This window comes from Microcebus murinus, chromosome 3 (genome assembly GCF_040939455.1).
Source record: "Microcebus murinus isolate Inina chromosome 3, M.murinus_Inina_mat1.0, whole genome shotgun sequence".
NCBI classification, from domain to species: Eukaryota; Metazoa; Chordata; class Mammalia; order Primates; family Cheirogaleidae; genus Microcebus; species Microcebus murinus.
In genome coordinates, this window is record NC_134106.1 from 61519844 (window position 1) to 61540309 (window position 20466).

At 46.5% G+C, this 20466-nt stretch overlaps 1 protein-coding gene across 3 annotated transcripts in view; it reads left to right on the plus strand.

Annotated features, from left to right (window-relative positions):
• The window catches only part of TET3 (tet methylcytosine dioxygenase 3), a 108974-nt gene that overhangs the window by 42991 nt on the left and 45517 nt on the right, over positions 1–20466 (plus strand). For all 3 annotated transcript variants that reach the window (XM_012788657.3, XM_076000893.1, XM_012788658.2), the window contains one exon: positions 11248–13495. In XM_012788657.3, coding sequence (XP_012644111.2) covers positions 11248–13495 — 2248 coding nt within the window. The remainder of the gene's footprint in view (positions 1–11247; positions 13496–20466) is intronic.

Genomic DNA, 20466 nt, shown 5'->3' on the forward strand with positions numbered 1-20466 from the left:
GTCTCTGTGTTATAACTGCAGACAACTCCCCAGCAACAGAAATAGCATGAAAAACACCCAGAAATTGTCCCTGACTGCTCCCTTCTAGTCTTGTTCACAGGCATGCATAGCTTGTACAAAGTTTCAGGTGTGTTGTAGGTGGTCCATTCTTAAAACTTTTTTTTCCCTCAAGTAAAAATGAAATGCCTACATTTTGGAGACAAGGAACAAGAAAGTATACCCATTCTCCACCACCGAGAAAATAAGTACTATTAACATTTCTGCATATTTCCCGTTGATGTTTTTTTTTTTTCTTCAGATTTCAAAGTTCTGTATTTTTCAAAATAAAGATCACACATTGTTTAGAGAAAATCTACACAAGAGTTACAAAAAATAGTTGCCATAAGTGTACTCAAGTTTGTTACATCATGGTTGCAAGTGTGCTTGCAAAAAAGTTCATTGGAAATTTACACAAGGCTCTGGAAACCCCTTGGTGTTTCCTGTGCGTGCATTGGTGTGACTGTGCTGTTAATGGAATTGAGTTGTTAAATTGGTCAGCATTTTGAATCCTGTTCCCCCCACCCACTGAAAATAGTATTCACTTTCCCCATCTTAAAAACTCTGTAAAATATCCATTTAATGAGTCCAAGTACATTCTTTTTTTTTTTTTGAGACAGAGTCTCACTTTGTTGCCCAGGCTAGAGTGAGTGCCGTGGCGTCAGCCTAGCTCACAGCAACCTCAAACTCCTGGGCTCAAGTGATCCTGCTGCCTCAGCCTCCCGAGTAGCTGGGACTACAGGCATGCGCAACCATGCCTGGCTAATTTTTTTTTGTATATATATTAGTTGGCCAATTAATTTTTTTCTATTTATGGTAGAGACGGGGTCTCGCTCTTGCTCAGGTTGGTTTCGAACTCCTGAACTCAAACGATCCGCCCGCCTCGGCCTCCCAGAGAGCTAGGATTACAGGCGTGAGCCACCACGCCCGGCCCCAAGTACATTCTTGAGATCAGTTTTTTCATTTAACACATTCTCTGTGTTTATTTGTTATTCTTTTTCATTTTAAGCAGTTGGTACATCTACTGATGAAATATTATATACAGGCTTACCTCAGTGATAGTGCAGGTTTAGTTCTAAACCATTGCAATAAAGTGAGTATTGCAATACAGCAGGTCACACAAAATTTTTGTTTTCCCAGTGCATATAACAGTTATGTTTAGGCTGGGCACAGTGGCTCATTCATACCTGTAATCCTAGCACTCTGGGAGGGTGAGACAGGAGGATTGCTTGAGCTCAGGCGTTCAAGACCAGCCTGAGCAAGAGTGAGACCCCGTCTCTACTATAAATAAAAAGAAATGAATTGTCCAACTAATATATATAGAAAAAATTAGCCGGGCATGGTGGCGCATGCCTGTAGTCCCAGCTACTCGGGAGGCTGAGGCAGAAGGATCGCTTGAGCCCAGGAGTTTGAGGTTGCTGTGAGCTAGGCTGACGCCAGGGCACTCACTCTAGCCTGGGCAACAAAGCGAGACTCTGTCTAAAAAACAAACAACAAAAAAGTTCTGTTTACACTATACTGTAGTCTATTAAATGTGTAATAGCATTATGTCCAAAAAATGTATATGCCTTAATTTAAAAATACTGTATTGCTACAGCATGCTAGTGAAGTGATCAAGTGATCACATGCTATTGGAAAATGACACTGGCAGACTTGCTCCATGCAGGATTGCTACAAACCTTCAATTTGTAAAAAAAAAATTGCAGCATACCAGGGCTGTCCAGAAAGTATCCAGCCATGTAAATGTTGTTGTTATATTAACAATGGCTGGATAGTCTTTGGACACGCCTTGTATGTGAAATGCAATAAAATGAGACATGTCGTATTATAATTTTTCTTATTTTATGTATTATTTGAAACATATTTAACTTTTTTTTTTTTTTTTTTGAGACAGAGTCTCACTTTGTTGCCCAGGCTAGAGTCAGTGCCAGGGCATCCACCTAGCTCACAGCAACCTCAAACTCCTGGGCTCAAGCGATCCTCCTGCCTCAGCCTCCCGAGTAGCTGGGACTACAGGCATGTGCCACCATGCCCGGCTAATTTTTTCCATATATATTAGTTAGCCAATTAATTTCTTTCTATTTATAGTAGAGACGAGGTCTTGCTCTTGCTCTTGCTCAGGCTGGTCTAGAACTCCTGAATTCAAGCAGTCCTCCCGCCTTGGCCTCCCAGAGTGCTGGGATTACAGGCGTGAGCCACCACGCCCGGCCACACGTTGTATATTTTCAACATTAAAAAATAGTTTCACAGACCTTTCCAAAAACACTGGTTCTGTTTTGCCTTCCTGCCAGTGATATATATATAATTACTGTGAAACCCCATTGGCACTGGTATTAACTTAAAATGCTCTCTCATAGTGCTTATTTTGTACCAGGTACTGTTGTAAGTGCTTTTGATATATTTATTTGTTTAGTCTTGGTAACAGCCTTGTGGGGTAGGTACTGTTATTAATCACCCATCTACAGATGATGAGGAAATGGAAGCCCAGAGAGATGGATTGTCTTGGTGTTAAGGTCACATAGTTGGTGAGTGGTGGGGTCAAGATTCAAACTAAACATTCTTTCTCTTGAATCCTGTGTGATGGGTATAAAATGGAATCTCACTATGGTCTTAATTTTATGTTTCTGTGACTACTCATGAAGTTGAGTATTTTTTCATATGTTTATTCCCTGTTTTCTTTACATGAAGAAGAAATATAACATTTTAATACCAATCCCCTATTGTTGGGCCACTCAGCATTGTTTGTAATGCTTCAAAGATAATCTTTGGCACATATAGTGTTTTAATTTCCTCTAGTACCTTGTTTTCTTTTTTCAAAAGAAATTTTAAAATTAAGAGTACTTAGTGGTTAAAAATGGCTATGCTGTCCTGGATTTGTGATTTTAGGAATGTTACTTAACCTCTGTGTTTATGATTATATGAGATAAATGAACCTACAATGATTAGCATGGTACTCAGCCTGTCATAGGGTGTTCCATGAGAGTTATGTAGAGACTTTTCCTGGTTCCTACTCCCCTTTTCCTTTTGTCCTCAAAGCCACATTAGTTACTACTAGATCAAGAGGCATGAATAGTCCAGGTCTTATACTTCCGACAGATAAGAAGACCTGAGAATTGGGCCCATTTCAGCTTTTTCCTAAGTATTGCCCCAGCCACTGAAAGATCTGCTTTATCTGTCCATTTTGTAGTAGTAAAAATTTAGATTTTGAAATGTTTTACTAGTATGTTCATAGTAATCACAAGAATATCTAACCCCCCCCCCCCAACCTCATACAAGAACATCCTCTGGTAACATATGGTGGTCTCAAGAAGTTAGATGTAACCAACCTGCATTTGCTCTCTGCCGAGAGGGCTGGTTGGATGGGGAGAGTGCAGACACAGGACTGGGCTAGCCAGTGTACATACACGTGCACACTCCTGCAAAGACAGGCAGATGTGCATGCACTCCTGTGCAAGGGCTCCCCTAAAAGTCTCTCTACACTCATGGATTGGTTTCATCCATAAATCTCAGGAGGGGAGAATCCTTTCAAGAGATGAATAATTGATGAACTCTAGACAGCAACTTGCCATAAATATAACCCATTTGCCATTAGAGAGTGTGGGACATCATCCATTTTGTAGAGAGGAAGAAGAAATTGGCCTTGTGTGGAGGTGCATGCTGAACTCTAGGGCAGAGGTGAGGCTGGAAAGTTCAATCCCTGGAATATCTGCTGTGGATCAGAGGAGCTGAGCCAGTGGTGTGTATGGCCGGGGACGTGGTGGGTGGGATTTGCTGGCCAGCTGGGTGGGAAGCAGCCACCACTCTCTTGGAGTCCAGTGAGAATTTGCTCTTGGAGATTCCAGCATCGAGGATGGGCCACTGGCCTCTGTGAAGGTTGACTATAGACTAGGACATTCTGGCTGTGAAAGCACCTTGGATGAGTTTCTTCTGATATGATGTGTAACTGCTGACGGTCAGCAGAACAGCTCTCTGGACTCTGTTTCTCTTCTAACTTCCTCTTTCTTAGAAGCCCTAAGAAGGTAGGGTCAAATAAGGACTTTGCTCTTTCGAGATAATATTCTTTATCTTCCCTCTTCCCTTCTAGTTCTCTTTAATAGAGAATTGCTGATCTGGCTTTGCTGTGTTGGGAGTCAGGAAAGGCCTGGCAGACCTAGTGTCTGCACCTCTCACCGTGTTGTTGCCCAAGTGAGGTGTTTGGAGTTTCATGCTTCTCCAGCCTTGCCTGGCATCCGGGGGTGCTGTGGAGCCTCCTGGGTCGGGAGGGCAGGCTGCTGCTGCTGAATACCTGCAGACGTCTCTGCTACCTTCTTCGGAGCCTGAGAAAGGGGGTTGGCTGTAGAGGAGTAGGCAGGTGAGACCTTGGGAGTCCTGACCAGGTTGCAGGGGGCAGGGTCACATTCCAATAGAGGTTCCTGGACCCCTGGAGGAAGATCTGGAGCCTTCTGAAGGTTAGAATTGTGACTGGGGGTGGTGCTGCTGTTGTATGTACCTGTCACTTCTTCAGGGAGTAGGGTGAGGGGTTAGGTCTCTTCTCGGATCTGAGAAAGGTGTCTCTCTGCTTCAGTAATGTTTATCACCTCTCAGTCTTTCAGTAACAAATCCCTGCTGCCCCTGTTATGATTGGAGGACACCCCCAATGTGGGGAAGACCTAGCCTGGAGTGGCTAGACTAGAGCCCTCCCAGTGATTCTGTGAGGCAAGGAAGAGACCTGGTAGGGGGTGGGCATGAGGGTCCCAGTGAGGGCAGAGAGGGTTTCACACTTGGATGTCTGCCATAAGAAAAGGCAGCTCTAGAATCTTTGGGGAGGCCGCTCTGTGGTGGGTGGATTGAGGGACGGGGGCTGTTCTGAGGCCCATTGCCAGGTTCCTGAGTGCTTTGTAGCAAAGGTATTCCTAGTGGTATGCAACAGCCCTTGCAGACCTCTGCCATGTGTGGATGGATGGGTCTCATACTCGCAGAGAGATCACTGACTTTACCTAGAGCTTCTGCGGGCTGTCCTTTCAAAGTACAAGGGTGATGAGGCTTGTACCAGCTAGGTCCCTCGGGAGGAATAAGCAGCAGATCTTTTTGAACACATCCTGGGAACTCCCTGCTAGGTTTGGAAGGTGTGTGTGATGGAAGCCTTGTCCCCCGAGAGCACCCCAAAACTTAATAGCATTTAAAAAAAATCATTTTATCATGCTCATGGATTCTGTGGATTAGAATGTCAGGAAGGACACAGCGTGGGCAGCTTGTCTTTGTTCTTCATGTTTAGTGTCTCAGCTGGGAAGACTTAAAAGCTAGAGGTTTGTTTTCTTGTGTTGAGAAAGAAGAAAAATCTAAGGTAACTTGATGTCTGGGCTGGAATCCTCCAAAGGCCCCTTCACCCACACATTTGGCAATTGATGGAGCTATTGGCTTGGACCTCAGCTGGGAATGTCCGCCATTCCTGCATGTGCCCTGGGCTTTCTCAGCATGGTGGCTGGGCTCCACGAGTTAAGTGTCCAGAAAGAACCAGTCAGAAGCTGTCACTTCCACTGTTGTCACAAGCCCACCCAGATTGAAGGGGAGGGAACATGGACCCTCCTTCTCTCTGTGGGAGAAGTACCAAGTCCCCACAGTAAGAAGAGGATGTGGGATGGAGGGATTGTAGTGGTGATATTTAGAAAATGGTCTGCCACACATACTAAGCCCTTGATGCATGCAAATGGCATGCATAAAATCTGAAAGCTGAAGCCAGGGTGGCCTATGAGGAAGAGTTACTAAGTTGGTGGCTGGGAGTCTCAAGGGTGGGTGAGATATGTTCAATAGAGATTATAGGGTGGAGAAAACAGTGTATGTGTGGTGGGGGAGGAGGCCTGGGGTACAGAGTTACTTGGTGGGACAATTAAAAAGGGTACAAACACAGAAAGACCCTGATTGGGAGGGCAGGAATGGAAGAGGAGGAGACAGCTCACATTTAGAATGGTTTGGATCTGATGAGTGAGCATATTGGAAGAACGTGGGTAATGTTGGGTTTGGGAATGCTGGTGAGTGCAAAAACAAGAAAGTTGGAAAAGGAGCTGTCCGAGGTGGGAGGGAGAGTTCAGTTCTGTTTTAGACAAGTGACTCAGTGGGCTTGTAGCACTGTCCAGGAGGAGGGCAGTTGAGACATCCAGACAGAAAGCAAACATTTAGGAGCATCCTCTTAGTGGTGTTTGCTGGAACCCAGAGGGGAACGAGAATAGAGGGGGGAAAGTGTGGAGGTTTTATAGTTAGGTCATGTCTCAGCTGGGACTTCTCAGCAGGGCCTACACTGGCCTGCATCCTCCTCCAGCTCCTGCCTCCTTGCCGCAGCAAGTGCCAAATAACTTCTGGGTTTCGTTTTTAGCATGTCCATTGATAAGAACTTGTTACCTCTTGGTTGTTAGTGGGACTGGACTTAGTGCATTTTTTAGTATCTATATTAAGAAAACTGTTTCCTAAATGGAGCCTGAGTTCTTCTCTCTACAGCGTTACCCATTTTCTAATTCCACCCATAAGGCCACTCAGAACAAGTGTAATTCTTTTCCCTTCAGACGTTTTAAAGACCATGGGGGGGGGGGTTGTCGTCTTCAGAACCAAAAAGGACCTGTTCCTCCTATAGATTTGAACTGTCCTGCTCTCTCTCCTCTGAGGCCCCAAAGGGAAGCCCACGTCCAAGTAGGGACTGTGGCGCAGATATGGCCTGTGCTGTGGGGCCTGATCAGATCCAATCAGAGCTGTGTGTATCACACTGTGGGTCAGGACCTGTTAGTGGACTATGAAAGTTGTAACCTGCATTAAAAAAAGAAAGAAGAAAGATACATTAGTGCATCAAGTAAGGGGGGAAGTATTATTTTGTAAAACTTGTCATATATAAGTACATAATAAACCACAGTGTGTAAAATGCATTTCTTACTGTGGATTGTAGTCAAAAATTTGGAAAAATCTGTGGATTATAAAACCCCTTGAAGCTGCCATATCGTATCATATTGAGTATGTTACCATTTAGCTCTTGATGTTTTACCCTCCTGAGTCACAAAACATTTTTATGTGTAACTGCTGCTGCTGCTATGTGCTTATCCCACCTTTAATTTGCACAGATGTGGTTCGAGGCCTAATTAGCATGGATTTGGGAGCCTATCTACCTGGTTAGATTTTTTTCTCTCCAGCTTGTTGGCCTTTAGGCATCTGGTCCTGTCACTCAACATATTATCCCTCCTATTTTCAACATATGCCTATTTTAATAGGTATGCCTTCTCTATCATAATTGATAAATATGTTGAACAGGACTGTTTTGTGGCAGACCACTACAGACCCTTCCCCCAGTCAATATACCACTTGCACCCTTTGGGCTTGGTCATTTAACCCCGCTGAGCCAGCCCTTCCAGCCTGTACTTCTGCCCCTAGCCTCAAAGGGGTCATGGCAGACCTTGTGAAACTTGAACATCTATAGCCCTAGTTGCAAACCCAAAAGCCTGCAGGGGCTTGGCAGGTAACACAAGTGAATAAAGTGATAATTAATTCAGGCAATTAATAAGTAATCCCTGACACTGGCCTTGGTTTCAAGAAGGCAGTGTGGAGTGGTGAAGCTGGGCTGAGCTGGAGCAGTTGTGTTCTGTGGAAACCACTGCTCAAGTTACAAATTTGTCAGGCAGAAGCATGCACCTTCAAGAAAATCTGGGTTTCATGTGGAATTTGAGTTTTAAATGTTGGCAAAACAAATAAAAACGTGAACACTGTATAGACCGACTAAAACAGATCTGTGGCTTATTTGGCCCAAAGCCAGCAGCTTGGTGACCCGTTGGTCATGGTATATTTCCCCATGAGCTGGTCCATTGACCACATGACACAGAGCAGAGGGATTGGTTAGGTGCTGACTGGTTGAAGGCCTTCCGTGGAACCTGACTCCGCGTGGTTCCTCTAGTTCCATTCAGGAAGCGTCCCTGGGTCTGTCCTCAGCTCAGTGGACTCAAAATTGGGAAGGACACTTGCCCTTCTCTTGCCTGTTGGCACCGTTTCTCTTTGGCAAGTTTCCTCCAGGATGACTGGCAGCTGTTGAGAAATGTATCAGTGGGATCCCTTAGTTGGGAAACAGGAATTTAGAGTTTTTTAAAATCCTCCCACCAGTGCTGGCTTCACATAGCTTCTCTGTCTACTTTTACCTTTCTTCTCTTTTTGGTCCCAAAACTGTTTTCCTTCCCAGGGAATTCAGAGACACAAGAGCCAGCCTATCCCTTCCTTGTTCTTATTCACGCACCAAAAATAACTTTTAAAAAAATCCCTTTTAGTTGTCTTGACTATTTTGGGGAAGCCTCAGCTCATATAGCCTTAGTCTTCCTGACGTTGTTTTTGTAAATCCATGCTACTCTCGTGTTTCTTCTTTGTTGTGCATGATCCTTCTTTTATACATAAGCATGTAAAATTTGACCATTTCAGATTCTGTAACCTTTGTTAGCAACATTAGTTTTCTAAGAAAGAAAGAAGGGAATATTAAGTGATCTACCACGCTCCTAGACTTCTGAAAGGTAGTCTTCCACCAAGGGCAAGGAAGGCTGGCATATTCCATGGCCAGTGGGGTACGGGAGGCCTTTCATTCACTGAGAGTATGTTACTGTGCCCCAGCTATGGGCAGGAGGCACGGAAGCCATTACTATTTGGACCTTGCCTGGCAGGCTAATAGAGGTGTCATGGGAACCTGGGGAGGGAGCCACAGGTAATTTGCCATGAAGGTAGGGGAGGAGGTGATGCTTGAAGGATATGCCAGAGAGGCCTTTCTAAGAGGCTGGGAAGGGCATTACAGGCAATGAGGACCACATGTACAAAAGTCAATGACATCAGAGAACATGGTTTGTTAGAAAAGTATGAGGGTCCTTTGTGACCAGAATGGGGTCAGTGACATTGATGAGGCAGGGACTGCAGGCTGGGGCCTCTGCTCACCTTGCACAGGGCTGCCCCCAAATCCCAGTTTCACAGCATTATTTTGGAGTCTGTGATAGCCACGTCTGACAGTCTTGGTACTAGCATCATTGTAGCCATCTGCTTAAAACATTTTATTTTCTACCTGAAGGACTAATTTCTTTTTTAGCTTTTTATTTTGACAGAATTTAAAAACTTATAGGAAAGTTGGAAATACAGATGCTCCTCGACTTATGGGGTTGCATCCCAGAAACCCATCATAAATTGCAAATATCATAAGTCGAAAATGGGCGTTTTATAGACCTGATGGGATGTGAAAACACAAAACACAGTATCCAAAAAATACTGGGAACGCAGCGTGCTGTAGAGTGTCAGTGGTTTACCTTAGTGATGGCGCGGCTGCCTGGGAGCTGAGGCTCACTTCTGATTCCCAGTGTCACGAGAGAGTATCCTACCACATATGGCTAGCCTTGGAAAAGATCAAAACTTAAAAATCAAAGTGCTATTTCTACTGAATGTGTGTTGTTTTCATATCATCATAAAGTCAAAAACTTAAGTCAAACCATCCTAAGTCGGGGGGCTGTCTTTACTGTGCCCTTTTATCCCTAAATACTTCATTGTGTGTCCTAAGAACAAGGACATCCTTTTATGTAGTCTAATGATCCTAGTCAGAATTTATCTTATCCATATTCAATTTTCATATATTGTCTCACTCATGTACTTTATTGCTGTTTTCTCCCAGGCTTACTATCTAACCCATGAACACACGGCTAGCTGTTCTTTTTGGTCTTGTGTAAGCTGAAAGAAGTTGTTTGTCTTTCTTGACTTTGAAATTCTGAAAAGAACAACCAAGATACTTTCTAGAATGCCCTTCAATTTGGGTTTATCTCCTGTTTCCTCACGATTAGATTCAGGTTATATATTTTTGGAAGAAGTTCTGTGTGTGGTATCAAGTCCTCAGTGTCTTGTATCAAGAGGTACATGATGTGGGTTTGTCCCAGTATTGGTGATGGTGATAATTTTGGTCATTTGGTTAAGCTGGTGTCCCTCAGGTTTCTCTACTATAAAGTTATTATTGTGTTATAATTAAGTAATTTTCTAGGAGGTGTTTTGAGACCTGGCATATATCCTGTACCTCATTAAGCTTTTACCTGCTACCACTGATGACTGTCTAAATCTGTCATTCCTTCTGTTTTTTTTCTTGGCATTCTACAATAAGGAAGAGCTTTCCTTTTCCTTTTCCTTTTCCTTTCCCTTTCCCTTTCTTTTTTTTTTTTTGGTTTGAGATAGGGTCTCGCTTTGTTGCCCATGCTCTAAAGTACAGTGGCGTCATGATAGTTCATTGCAACCTCAAACTCCTGGGCTCAAGTAATTCTCCTTCCTCAGTCTCCTGAGTAGCTGGGACTATAGGGGTGCACCACCATGCCCACCTAATTTTTCTGTTTTTTGTAGAGACAGGGTCTCGCTATTTCCCAGGCTGGTCTCAGAGCTTTTCTTTCTTGAGGGATGAATCTGCGAACTCAATTTCACATTTTGTATTAACTTTTAACTTACTGAGCTGGGCCTTCCTGGCCCTCTCGTGCCTTCTCTTCTTATGGATGTGTGGTGTATGGTGGCTCCTGGGCTTGGGAGAGGCCTGGTCTTTCTCTATGTAGTAATTCACTTGTCATTGCCAGGGCTGGCTCAGCATGGGACTAAACACACTCTGTGTCAGGTCATCAGTGTCTCCCTCTGGCCTGGGGTTGTGCAGGAATGTGGTCTATCGCCAGCTCTCTGAGCTCAGACTGGGCTTAAGTGAGGACACCAAGAGAGAGGAAAGAACTGTGGGTTCTTTCCAGCAGGAAGCTGTGGCTGACCCCTGGTCCAAGCTGAATGTGTCACTCGGAGCTGCTTTCCCCCTACCCCTGCGCGCACACACTTCACACTTACAGCACATGATTGGCTTGGTTAGCTTTCTTTCCCTCTTGATAAAAAACAAAATAAACACGGTCCTAGAGTGACTTTGGTCATTTTGAGTTAAGGACCTTATTTGTGTCCTTGGTATCAGGGGAGCCTCATCGGTGTGAGTGATCTGAGGCTCTAAAATGGTCTGAGCAACGTTGAGAATTCCCCATGAGGATCTTCTCTTTAAGGAGATCTTAAAGATCCCTAGGGAGAAAAGGCATGGGAAGATGAACTGAGGTTCAAGAAGTGCCGGAGAGAGGATTTACGAGAATAGCCAGGTTTAGATGTGCATCTGAGTGGTGTGAAGCAGAGAAATGCTTTTCAAATAGTGTGGTTCATTTTTTTCTTTTTTCCCCCCTCTCTCTTTAGACAGGCTCAGAGCTCAGCCCAGTTGATGGACCTGTTCCAGGTCAGATGGACTCAGGGCCAGTGTACCATGGGGACTCCCGGCAGCTAAGCGCCTCAGGGGCGCCGGTCAATGGTGCTAGAGAGCCCGCTGGACCCAGTCTGCTGGGGGCTGGGGGTCCTTGGCGGGTAGACCAGAAGCCTGACTGGGAGGCTGCCACAGGCCCAGCTCACACTGCTCGCCTGGAAGATGCCCACGATCTGGTGGCCTTTTCGGCTGTGGCCGAAGCTGTGTCCTCTTATGGGGCCCTTAGCACCCGGCTCTATGAAACCTTCAACCGTGAGATGAGTCGTGAGGCTGGGAACGACAGCGGGGGACCCCAGCCAGGGCCTGAGGGCTGCTCTGCTGGCAGCGAAGACCTTGACACACTGCAGACGGCCCTGGCCCTCGCGCGGCATGGCATGAAACCACCCAACTGCAACTGTGATGGCCCAGAATGCCCTGACTACCTCGAGTGGCTGGAGGGGAAGATCAAGTCTGTGGTCATGGAAGGAGGGGAGGAGCGGCCCAGACTCCCAGGGCCTCTGCCTCCTGGTGAGGCTGGCCTCCCAGCACCAAGCACCAGGCCACTCAGCAGCTCCGAGGTCCCCCAGATACCTCCCCCGGAGGGCCTGCCCCTGTCCCAGAGTGCCCTGAGTATTGCCAAGGAAAAGAACATCAGCCTGCAGACGGCCATCGCCATTGAGGCCCTCACACAGCTCTCTTCCGCCCTCCCCCAGCCTTCTCATTCCACCTCCCAGGCTTCTTGTCCCCTTCCTGAGGCCTTGTCCCCTCCGGCCCCTTTCAGATCTCCCCAGTCTTACCTCCGGGCGCCCTCGTGGCCTGTGGCTGCCCCTGAAGAGCATGCATCTTTTGCTCCTGATAGCCCTGCTTTCCCTCCTGCAACTCCTAGGACTGAGTTTCCTGAAACCTGGGGCGCCGATACCCGGCCAGCAACCCCTCGGAACTCCTGGCCCATGCCCCGCCCAAGCCCAGACCCCATGGCTGAACTGGAGCAGTTGTTGGGCAGTGCCAGTGATTACATCCAGTCAGTATTCAAGCGGCCTGAGGGCCTGCCCACCAAGCCCAAGGTCAAGGTTGAGGTGCCCCCTTCATCCCCAGCCCCAGCGCCAGCCCCAGCGCCAGCACCAGCCCCAGCCCCAGCCCCAGCCCCAGCCCCAGCCCCAGCCCCAGCCCCAGCCCCAGCCCCAGCCCCAGCGCCAGCGCCAGCGCCAGCCCCAGCCCCAGCCCTAGCTCCATTTCCTGTTCTCAAGAGGGAGGCCTCCGAGCCAGACACCCACCAGAAGGCCCAGACTGCCCTGCAGCAGCACCTCCACCATAAGCGCAGTCTCTTCCTAGAGCAGACCCACAACAACACTTTCCCCCCTCCCTCAGAGCCTCCTGCTCCTGGCTGGTGGCCCCCCCCAAGGTCAGCTACCCCGCGGCCTCCAGACAGACCACCCAAGGAAAAGAAGAAGAGGGCCCTGTCACTAGCTCGGGTGCTTCTGGGAATAGACAAAGCTGCCCCTGGGATGAAGCCTGGTGTTCAAAAGCCCATTCAGATCAAGAGGTCTAGGCCACGGGAAGCGCAGCCTCTCTTCCTGCCTCTCCGGCAGATCGTCCTGGAAGGGCCAAGGTCCACAGCCTCTGAGGAAGTGCAGGCACCTCCACCTGCCCCTCTCTCTGCCGCACAGGGCTCTGCTGGCCCCCTGCCCCCAGAACCTTCTCTTGCGCTATTTGCACCTAGTCCCTCCGGGGACAGCCTGCTGCCCCCTACTCAGGAAATGAGGTCTCCCAGCCCCATGGCAACCCTGCAGCCAGGCTCTACTGGTCCTCTCCCCGCTGCCGATGACAAGCTGGAAGAGCTCATCCGGCAGTTTGAGGCTGAATTCGGGGATAGCTTTGGGCTTCCTGGCCCCCCTTCTGTACCCATTCAGGACCCTGAGAACCAGCCAACATGCCTCCCAGCGCCCGAGAGCCCTTTTGCTGCGCGCTCCCCCAAGCAAATCAAGATCGAGTCTTCAGGGGCCGTGACTGTGCTCTCAACTACCTGCTTCCACTCGGAGGAGGGAGGCCAGGATGCCACACCCACCAAGGCTGAGAACCCACTCACACCCACTCTCAGTGGCTTCTTGGAGTCGCCTCTTAAGTACCTGGACACACCCACCAAGAGTCTGCTGGACACACCTTCCAAGAGAGCCCAGGCCGAGTTCCCCACCTGCGATTGCGTTGGTAAGTCCACCTGGGTTTAGGGAAGGTGAAGGGCTGTGATCTGGTGGGCTTAGATTTCTAGGCTCTTTATTTGGCAACCATTTACTGTGTGTCAGCCACCATGCTGCGTCCTAGGAACACAGAAATGAGTTCATAGGCTAGTGGAAAAGACATTGAAGGAAACTGATGTGATACTGTGTGGCATGTGCCACCTCAGTAGAGGTGGGAACGGGCGCTTTGGTGTACAGATCAAGTCGAAGGCATCCTGGAGGACCTCCTGCAGGAGGTGGTGTTTGTGCTGAGTCCTGCAGGACTATCAGGTAGAAAGGGCACCTTCTAAGAAGAGGGAATAGCTTAGGCATCAGCTCTGTGGCTGGCGGAGGGTGGGACTTACTTGGACAGTTCTTAGTCTGGCAATTGCAAAAGCAGATGAGTATGTGTGGGGATGAAGAAAAGGTGGCCTGAGGTGATTGGGGGGGGTGGGTAGGCAGGGGCCGAATGGCACAGGGCCCAGGCAGTCAGGGTCAGGAGTTTGACATGACCCCACAAGTGTAAGAGTGGGCTCCTGAGGGTTTTAAAGCAACTGATGCCTTCTCACCTTGTGCTTTTTTTTTTTTTTTTTTTTTTTGAGACAGAGTCTCGCTTTGTTGCCCAGGCTAGAGTGAGTGCCGTGGCATCAGCCTAGCTCACAGCAACCTCAAACTCCTGGGCTCAAGCAATCCTGCTGCCTCAGCCTCCCAAGTAGCTGGGACTATAGGCATGTGCCACCATTCCCAGCTAATTTTTTTCTCTCTATATATATTTTTTAGTTGGCCAATTAATTTCTTTCTATTTATAGTATAGATTGGGTCTCGCTCTTGCTCAGGCTGGTTTCAAACTCCTGACCTTGAGCAATCTGCCCGCTTCAGCTTCCCAGAGTGCTAGGATTACAGGCGTGAGCCACCAAGCCAAGCCTCACCTTGTGCTTTTGAAAGACCCTTCTTGCTTGTTGTGGGGTGGAAGATTGGTAGGGGAACTATCATAAAGGTGTCCTGAGCCAGGCAGGAAGTGACAAGGGCCTGGCTTGGAAGAGTGAAAGTTGGAAGGTCTCTTGGGGGGAGGGCCTCTGAGGGAGGAGATGGGAACAGCGCCGGGGGTCTCTGCTTGCGTGGTGGTGTCCACTGAGAACACACATTTGGGGGAGAGATGGTGAGTTCTTTTTGGGTGAGCTGAGTTTGAAGTGGCCGAGAGACTGGACTGGGATCAGAATTACGGGTTTTTGACACAGTTAGCGGCAGGTAGTGGTGGAAGCTGTGTTGTGGATAGGAGTGATGGGAGCTGAGTCAATGTCTAAACCTTGCTTTCTGGAATGAGAACAGGGCAGGGGCCCCATGCATGTCCTGTTTCAGAGGAGGTCACCGATTTAGTGGCAAGCTCGGGCTCACCCTCAGCTCCTGCGCCCTTCTGTTTATAGGGCTATGGGGCATTCTGAAAGATAGGTGCATTTCAGAGACTGACGGGAAATCGCACTGATGCCGATGATGAACATATTGAACTTTTGTGATTTTTTTTTTTTTTTTTTTTTTTGAGACAGAGTCTCGCTTGTTGCCCAGGCTAGAGTGAGTGCCGTGGCGTCAGCCTAGCTCACAGCAACCTCAAACTCCTGGCTCAAGCAATCCTGCTGCCTCAGCCTCCCAAGTAGCTGGGACTACAGGCATGTGCCACCATGCCCGGCTAGAACTTTTGTGATTTTTATGATGCAGAAATGGATCTTAGGAAAAGGCCGTACTCTTTAATTCTTAAAATATGTAAATATCACGTAAATTGTGTAATTTGTTGGGATGTTGTATCCCAGTCAGTGGTGAGGAGCTGGGCTGTTCTGCCCACTCCAGCCACCCCACACTCCTGGGGTATAAGGAAGAAGGGTTGGTGACAAGGAGTCACTTTGGGAATAAGGAAAAATTGGCCCCTGTGCTTCTCTCTGGAGGTGAACAGGTGTGGACGGTCCTCCTGAGCACTCAAAGACATGCCCTGTGATTGTGGCTCCCACTAACCTTGTATTCTTAGATATGACCGATAATGGTGTGCCCCTGAGGGCCCCTTATCCCCCGTACATGGGGCAACCTTGTTCTGATGGTAGGAATTATGCCCCCTACTTTTGCCTTCTCTGTTTGTGTGTGCCTGTCCCACCTGCCTGTGTTTTACTGCCTTGTTAGTTGTTTCTCCTTCTCCAGAGTAAGAAGTAGTCTTACCTAGTGCTTAAGTTAGAGTTGATCCTTATTTTAATTGTTGAATTCAGTTATGTGGATATTACATCTGATCACACTAGTTTTTCTATTTGCATTCCAACTCTATTGCTTACTAGCTGGGAGCACTTGGGCACTTGTCATAACCTGTGAACGTCTCCATTTCCTCATGCATGAGATGCAAACAATAACAGTACCTACCCGACCAGGGCTGTTGTGAGGATTACATTAGTTATTATCTATAAAGCACTTGGAACCATGTCAGGCACATAGTAAGGACTATGAGAGTGTTAGCTGGAGTTGATAGTCAAGTCTATCAACTCCAGCAAGGCAAGAAAAAGGAGGAAAAACATACACTTTGTAAAAAATGTTGACTGTTCCTTTGTTAGTCATTTGTTGATTACCTAGCCTGTGTAACTACCAATAAGGATAAAAATTATGAGAAGAGGTTCATGCCATAAGTGTCTGCTGAGTGGCCAGTGGCCGCCTCTTCTGAGGCTTGTGCTGTCATGTGCAAGTGGCTAAATTGTAAGCGTGCCCTCTAGCAACACGAGGTTAGGTTGTCATCATGGAGGGGTGGGCAGTGTTTTATTTCAGAAACTCTTTTTTTTTTTTTTTTTTTTTGAGATAGAGTCTCACTCTGTTGCCCCGGCTAGAGTGCCATGGCATCAGCCTAGCTCAAAGCAACCTCAAACACCTGGGCTCAAGCAATCCTCCTGCCTCAGCCTCCTGAGTAGCTGGGACTACAGGCATGTGCCAACCATGCTTGGCTAATTTTTTCTATATATATTTTTAGTTGTCTGGCTACTATTTTTAGTAGAGATGGGGTCTCGCTCTTGCTCAGGCTAGTTTAGAACTCCTGAGCTCAAACGATCCTCTCGCCTCTGCCTCCCAAAGTGCTAGGATTACAGGCATGAGCCACCGTGCCCTCCCTTATTTAGGAAACTCTTGTTCTTTGCTGTGTTTTGAGAAATGCAGCAAACACAGGTGGGGAGAGGTGAGAAGGCAGCCATTCCAAGGAATACATAAGCACAGCAGCAAGGAGCAAGTTTGCAGGATGGAAGGCTTGTGTCCCAGGGGTAGGCCCGAAACCACAAGGTTCTCTTGTATTCCTTGGACTGAGGAGCCCGACTAGCGAGAACACATCTCAGCTTGAAGCCAGTGAGTAAAAGTGCAGGCAGTAGAGTGAGCATCAGAGATGCTGGGGTAAGAGGTAAGGGGAGCAGAGGTTCCAGTTGCTGCCAATCATTCATTGCTCCAATTTGTAGTTTATTTGTATTTAATATAAATAAAATATTTGGGGTAGGTGTGGAGGCTCATGCCTGTAATACGTAACACTTTCGGAGGCCCAGGTGGGAGCATTGCTCAAGGCTAGGAGTTCGAGACCAGCCTGGGCAGGTAATGAGACCCCATCTCTACAAAACCCAAAAGTGGGCATGGTGGCCCACGCCTGTAGTCTCAGCTACTTGGGAGACTGAGACAGGAGGATCACTTGAGCCCAAGGGTTTGAGGCTGCAGTGAGCTATGATCACACCACTGCACTTAAAGCCCACGCAACAGAACAAGACCCTGTCTCCAAGGAAATAAATTAATTAAATATTTGTATCTAATTTGAAACAAGGAGAACCAAACCTACCTTGTGTTGTTAGATGTTAAATTATAGAAAAATACTTAGGTGAAAATGGCAGAAACAAATAGTATATATAAGTGATCATCTCAGGTCTAGAAAAAATTAGAAAAAGACTGAAAGTAAATATACCAACAGCAGTTGTCTCTGTAGTCAGACTATGGGTGACTTTTCCCTTATATGTTTTCTGAATTTTATACAATGAAATATATAATTTATAATCAAGAACGATTTTTGAAAATACACTCCAGAAGTTCCATGGAAGACGGATATGATGGAGGATGAAAACCTTGTGGCAGGAGACGAGTTAGGAAGCTGTTGAGAACAATAATAATAATGGCATTTATGAAACACTTGCTCCGTTCAGGGCATTGTGCCAAAGTACTTTATGGTCACCACCTCATTTAATCCTCTTAACAGCTACACAAGGTGAAGCGCTGTCAGTGGCTCCATTTTAATGATGAGGAAACAGAAGTTAGATTGGGTAATTTACCAAGGCCATACAAATGGTGAGAGTGAGATTTGAACCTTGGCAGTTTGACTCTTAACCACCATGCCATATTGTGATGGAAACGGGTGAGTTGAGAAACAAGTCCTACCTAAAACAATGGTAGTAGAATGAAGAGAGCCAAAGAACGACGTTTCTGCTCTGAAACAGTTTCTGAAGGGCCTGGGGTTCATGTTAGAAAAGGCCATCCTGTTTTCGAGAATTGTCTGGACAGGCACTTCATCAGCTGGCATGGTAGAATTTGTCTTTTTGGATTTAGCTTCAGAACAAGGCTTGGAAATAAAGGTGCTCACTGTGGGATTATTGTCAGATGGGTTAATTTCATATTCTAGAAACTCATCCCTAACCAGTGGTGTGTAGAGAGGGGCAGACTGCAGATTATTATAAAGAAGAATTTTCCATGGCAGTGACAGTGAAATTTGGAGATTCCATTAAGTGCACCTAATAATAGTTGATAATAAACTATGGGAACAACTTTATAAAAGCATAAGATTCTTACAGCATAGCAAAAGAAACCTATTCAAGTTATTTGGTAATTTTTGCCAAATAAGCAATTTTGGCCAATGGTAGGCATCACCAGGTAACCAAAACCCAAATGCCAAGAGCATTGTTTTACCTTTATATAAAAATTATTGGTTTCTGAAGGTCTGGGTGGGATTCATATGCATTTGTTCTCTGCATCTCGAAATACTACAATGAAAGGCGCACCCCTTGAAGATTCAAGTAAGTAAATGTAGAAGAAAGGAAATGCCTTCCTCCAAAAGGTAGCATGATATTAACAGTTTGAGAAATTTTAGCATAAGTTCAATTTCTAGTAATCTATTGAATTATTGCAGGGGACGTGTGGGTGTGGATATATTTCTAATAGTTTGAAGCACCCTTTGGAGGTGCACCTAACTGTGCTCTAACACTGTCCTCAGAGACAGGACAATGAGCTGCAGAGGCTGTTTGGCAGGTCCCTTGTGTATTTTGTCTATTTTCAGTAATGGGGAAATTCCCAAGAGGAGCCAGTTCAGGACAGAGAAAGAGTCCAAATGACTTTTAGTGGGAAAAGAAGCATCGTTTGAGATGTAGTAATTTTGTAGATGTCTGTGTTCGTTTTTAAGTGTCCTGATGTCTCTGGGGAGTAGCCCACAGGAAGCTTCAGAGACTAAATCACAGCAAAGGCAAGAGATTAGGGTGCCTCCATAGAAATGCTGTGTTTGTAGCCAGTCGATTATCTTACCCTAAAGAAGTGGCCACGAGGAAAATACCTCCTTTTGCGTGCAGCACGGTGACAGTCTTGGCGAGGGAACAGCATTGTCCAGTGAATGTGGCTGATAGCTACTAGGTGACTTGTATAGGCAACAGTGTCCTGAAAGGGGGAAGCAACATTATCTCTCTTTATAATCATGTGAAGTCTATTTCCTGCAGTTTCTATTTTTATGTGAGAAATCACACTCTATCCAGCATTCAGTTTGAGATGAAGAGAACCTTCATATCTTTTAAATATTTTTGGAGACAATGGAATATTTGGATACCAGTATAAAGGTGGGGAATCTGACCCCGAGTAGGAGGATATCAGAGAACTTTCTGGAGGAGGTGACACATGATTTTTAAAGGATACATAGAAGTTTAAGAGATTAACATGTGACTGGTGTGTAAGATGAAAGGTGGGGAGTGGCTGGAGAGGAGAGTTTCGGGGGAAGAGGGGATGATACCAAAGCCAGAGAAACCAGTTTGCGGGCTCAGGTGTGTAGTCCAGGCAAGAAATAATGAGTGCTTGAATTGAGAGAGTGACCTTGAGTAGGAAGGCAGAGAGGAGGGGCTGCTAAGAGAGAGAAAAGGAAAGAGAATTGCCTGCTTCAGTGACCAGTCAGATGTAGGAGTAAGGGAGAAGGAGCAGTCTCAGGCAAGTCCTGACTTCCAGGTTGGGCGGCTGAATGGGTAGTGCTGTCATTTGCCAGGATTAGAAATATCAGGAGAGGAACAAGCCTGGACATCTAGACCTTGAGACATCCATGGGACCTGGTGGCGCCTGTCTGGTTGAATCTGTGAATTGGAGGTTCTTTGGCAAACTGATGGTAGTTGAGACTTTCTATCATTGTTGCTTCACCCCACTGTGAATGTGTAGGTGGAGGAGCAGCCTGAGAAGGGAGGGTACGGACACTATGAAGGAGGCGTGGAAGAAATGGAGGCTGGGTAGGTTAAAGAACCAGTAGTCTCAGGGTTGAGAGAGCTAACAGCATCAGTGCTGAAAAAGGATCAAGATTTAGTACTGAATTCAGGGTTTGGTTTTGTTTTTTTCCCCTTAAATTATTCTATGTGCACTAGTCTTTGTAATTGAATCCCGGATTTCTTAAGAACAGGGACTGCATATTGTATTTCTAAAGCATCTAGACTGGTGCTGAGCATATAGCAAGTCCCTACATACTTTTTGGTTAACTGGTCAGCTTTATTCTACCTCTATATTTAAACTCTAGGAAGGTGTAGGATGGGTTTGGGCATGAACTCCTTACCTTTAATCTTTGTCGACTGTGAAGGTGCCTGTTATTATAAAGGTATTTATGTCTACTACCAGCAGGCCCAGCATGCTGCCTGGGGGCTCATAGGCAGAGCCCCCTGAGAGCTCCCTGACCTGAGATTTTAGTGT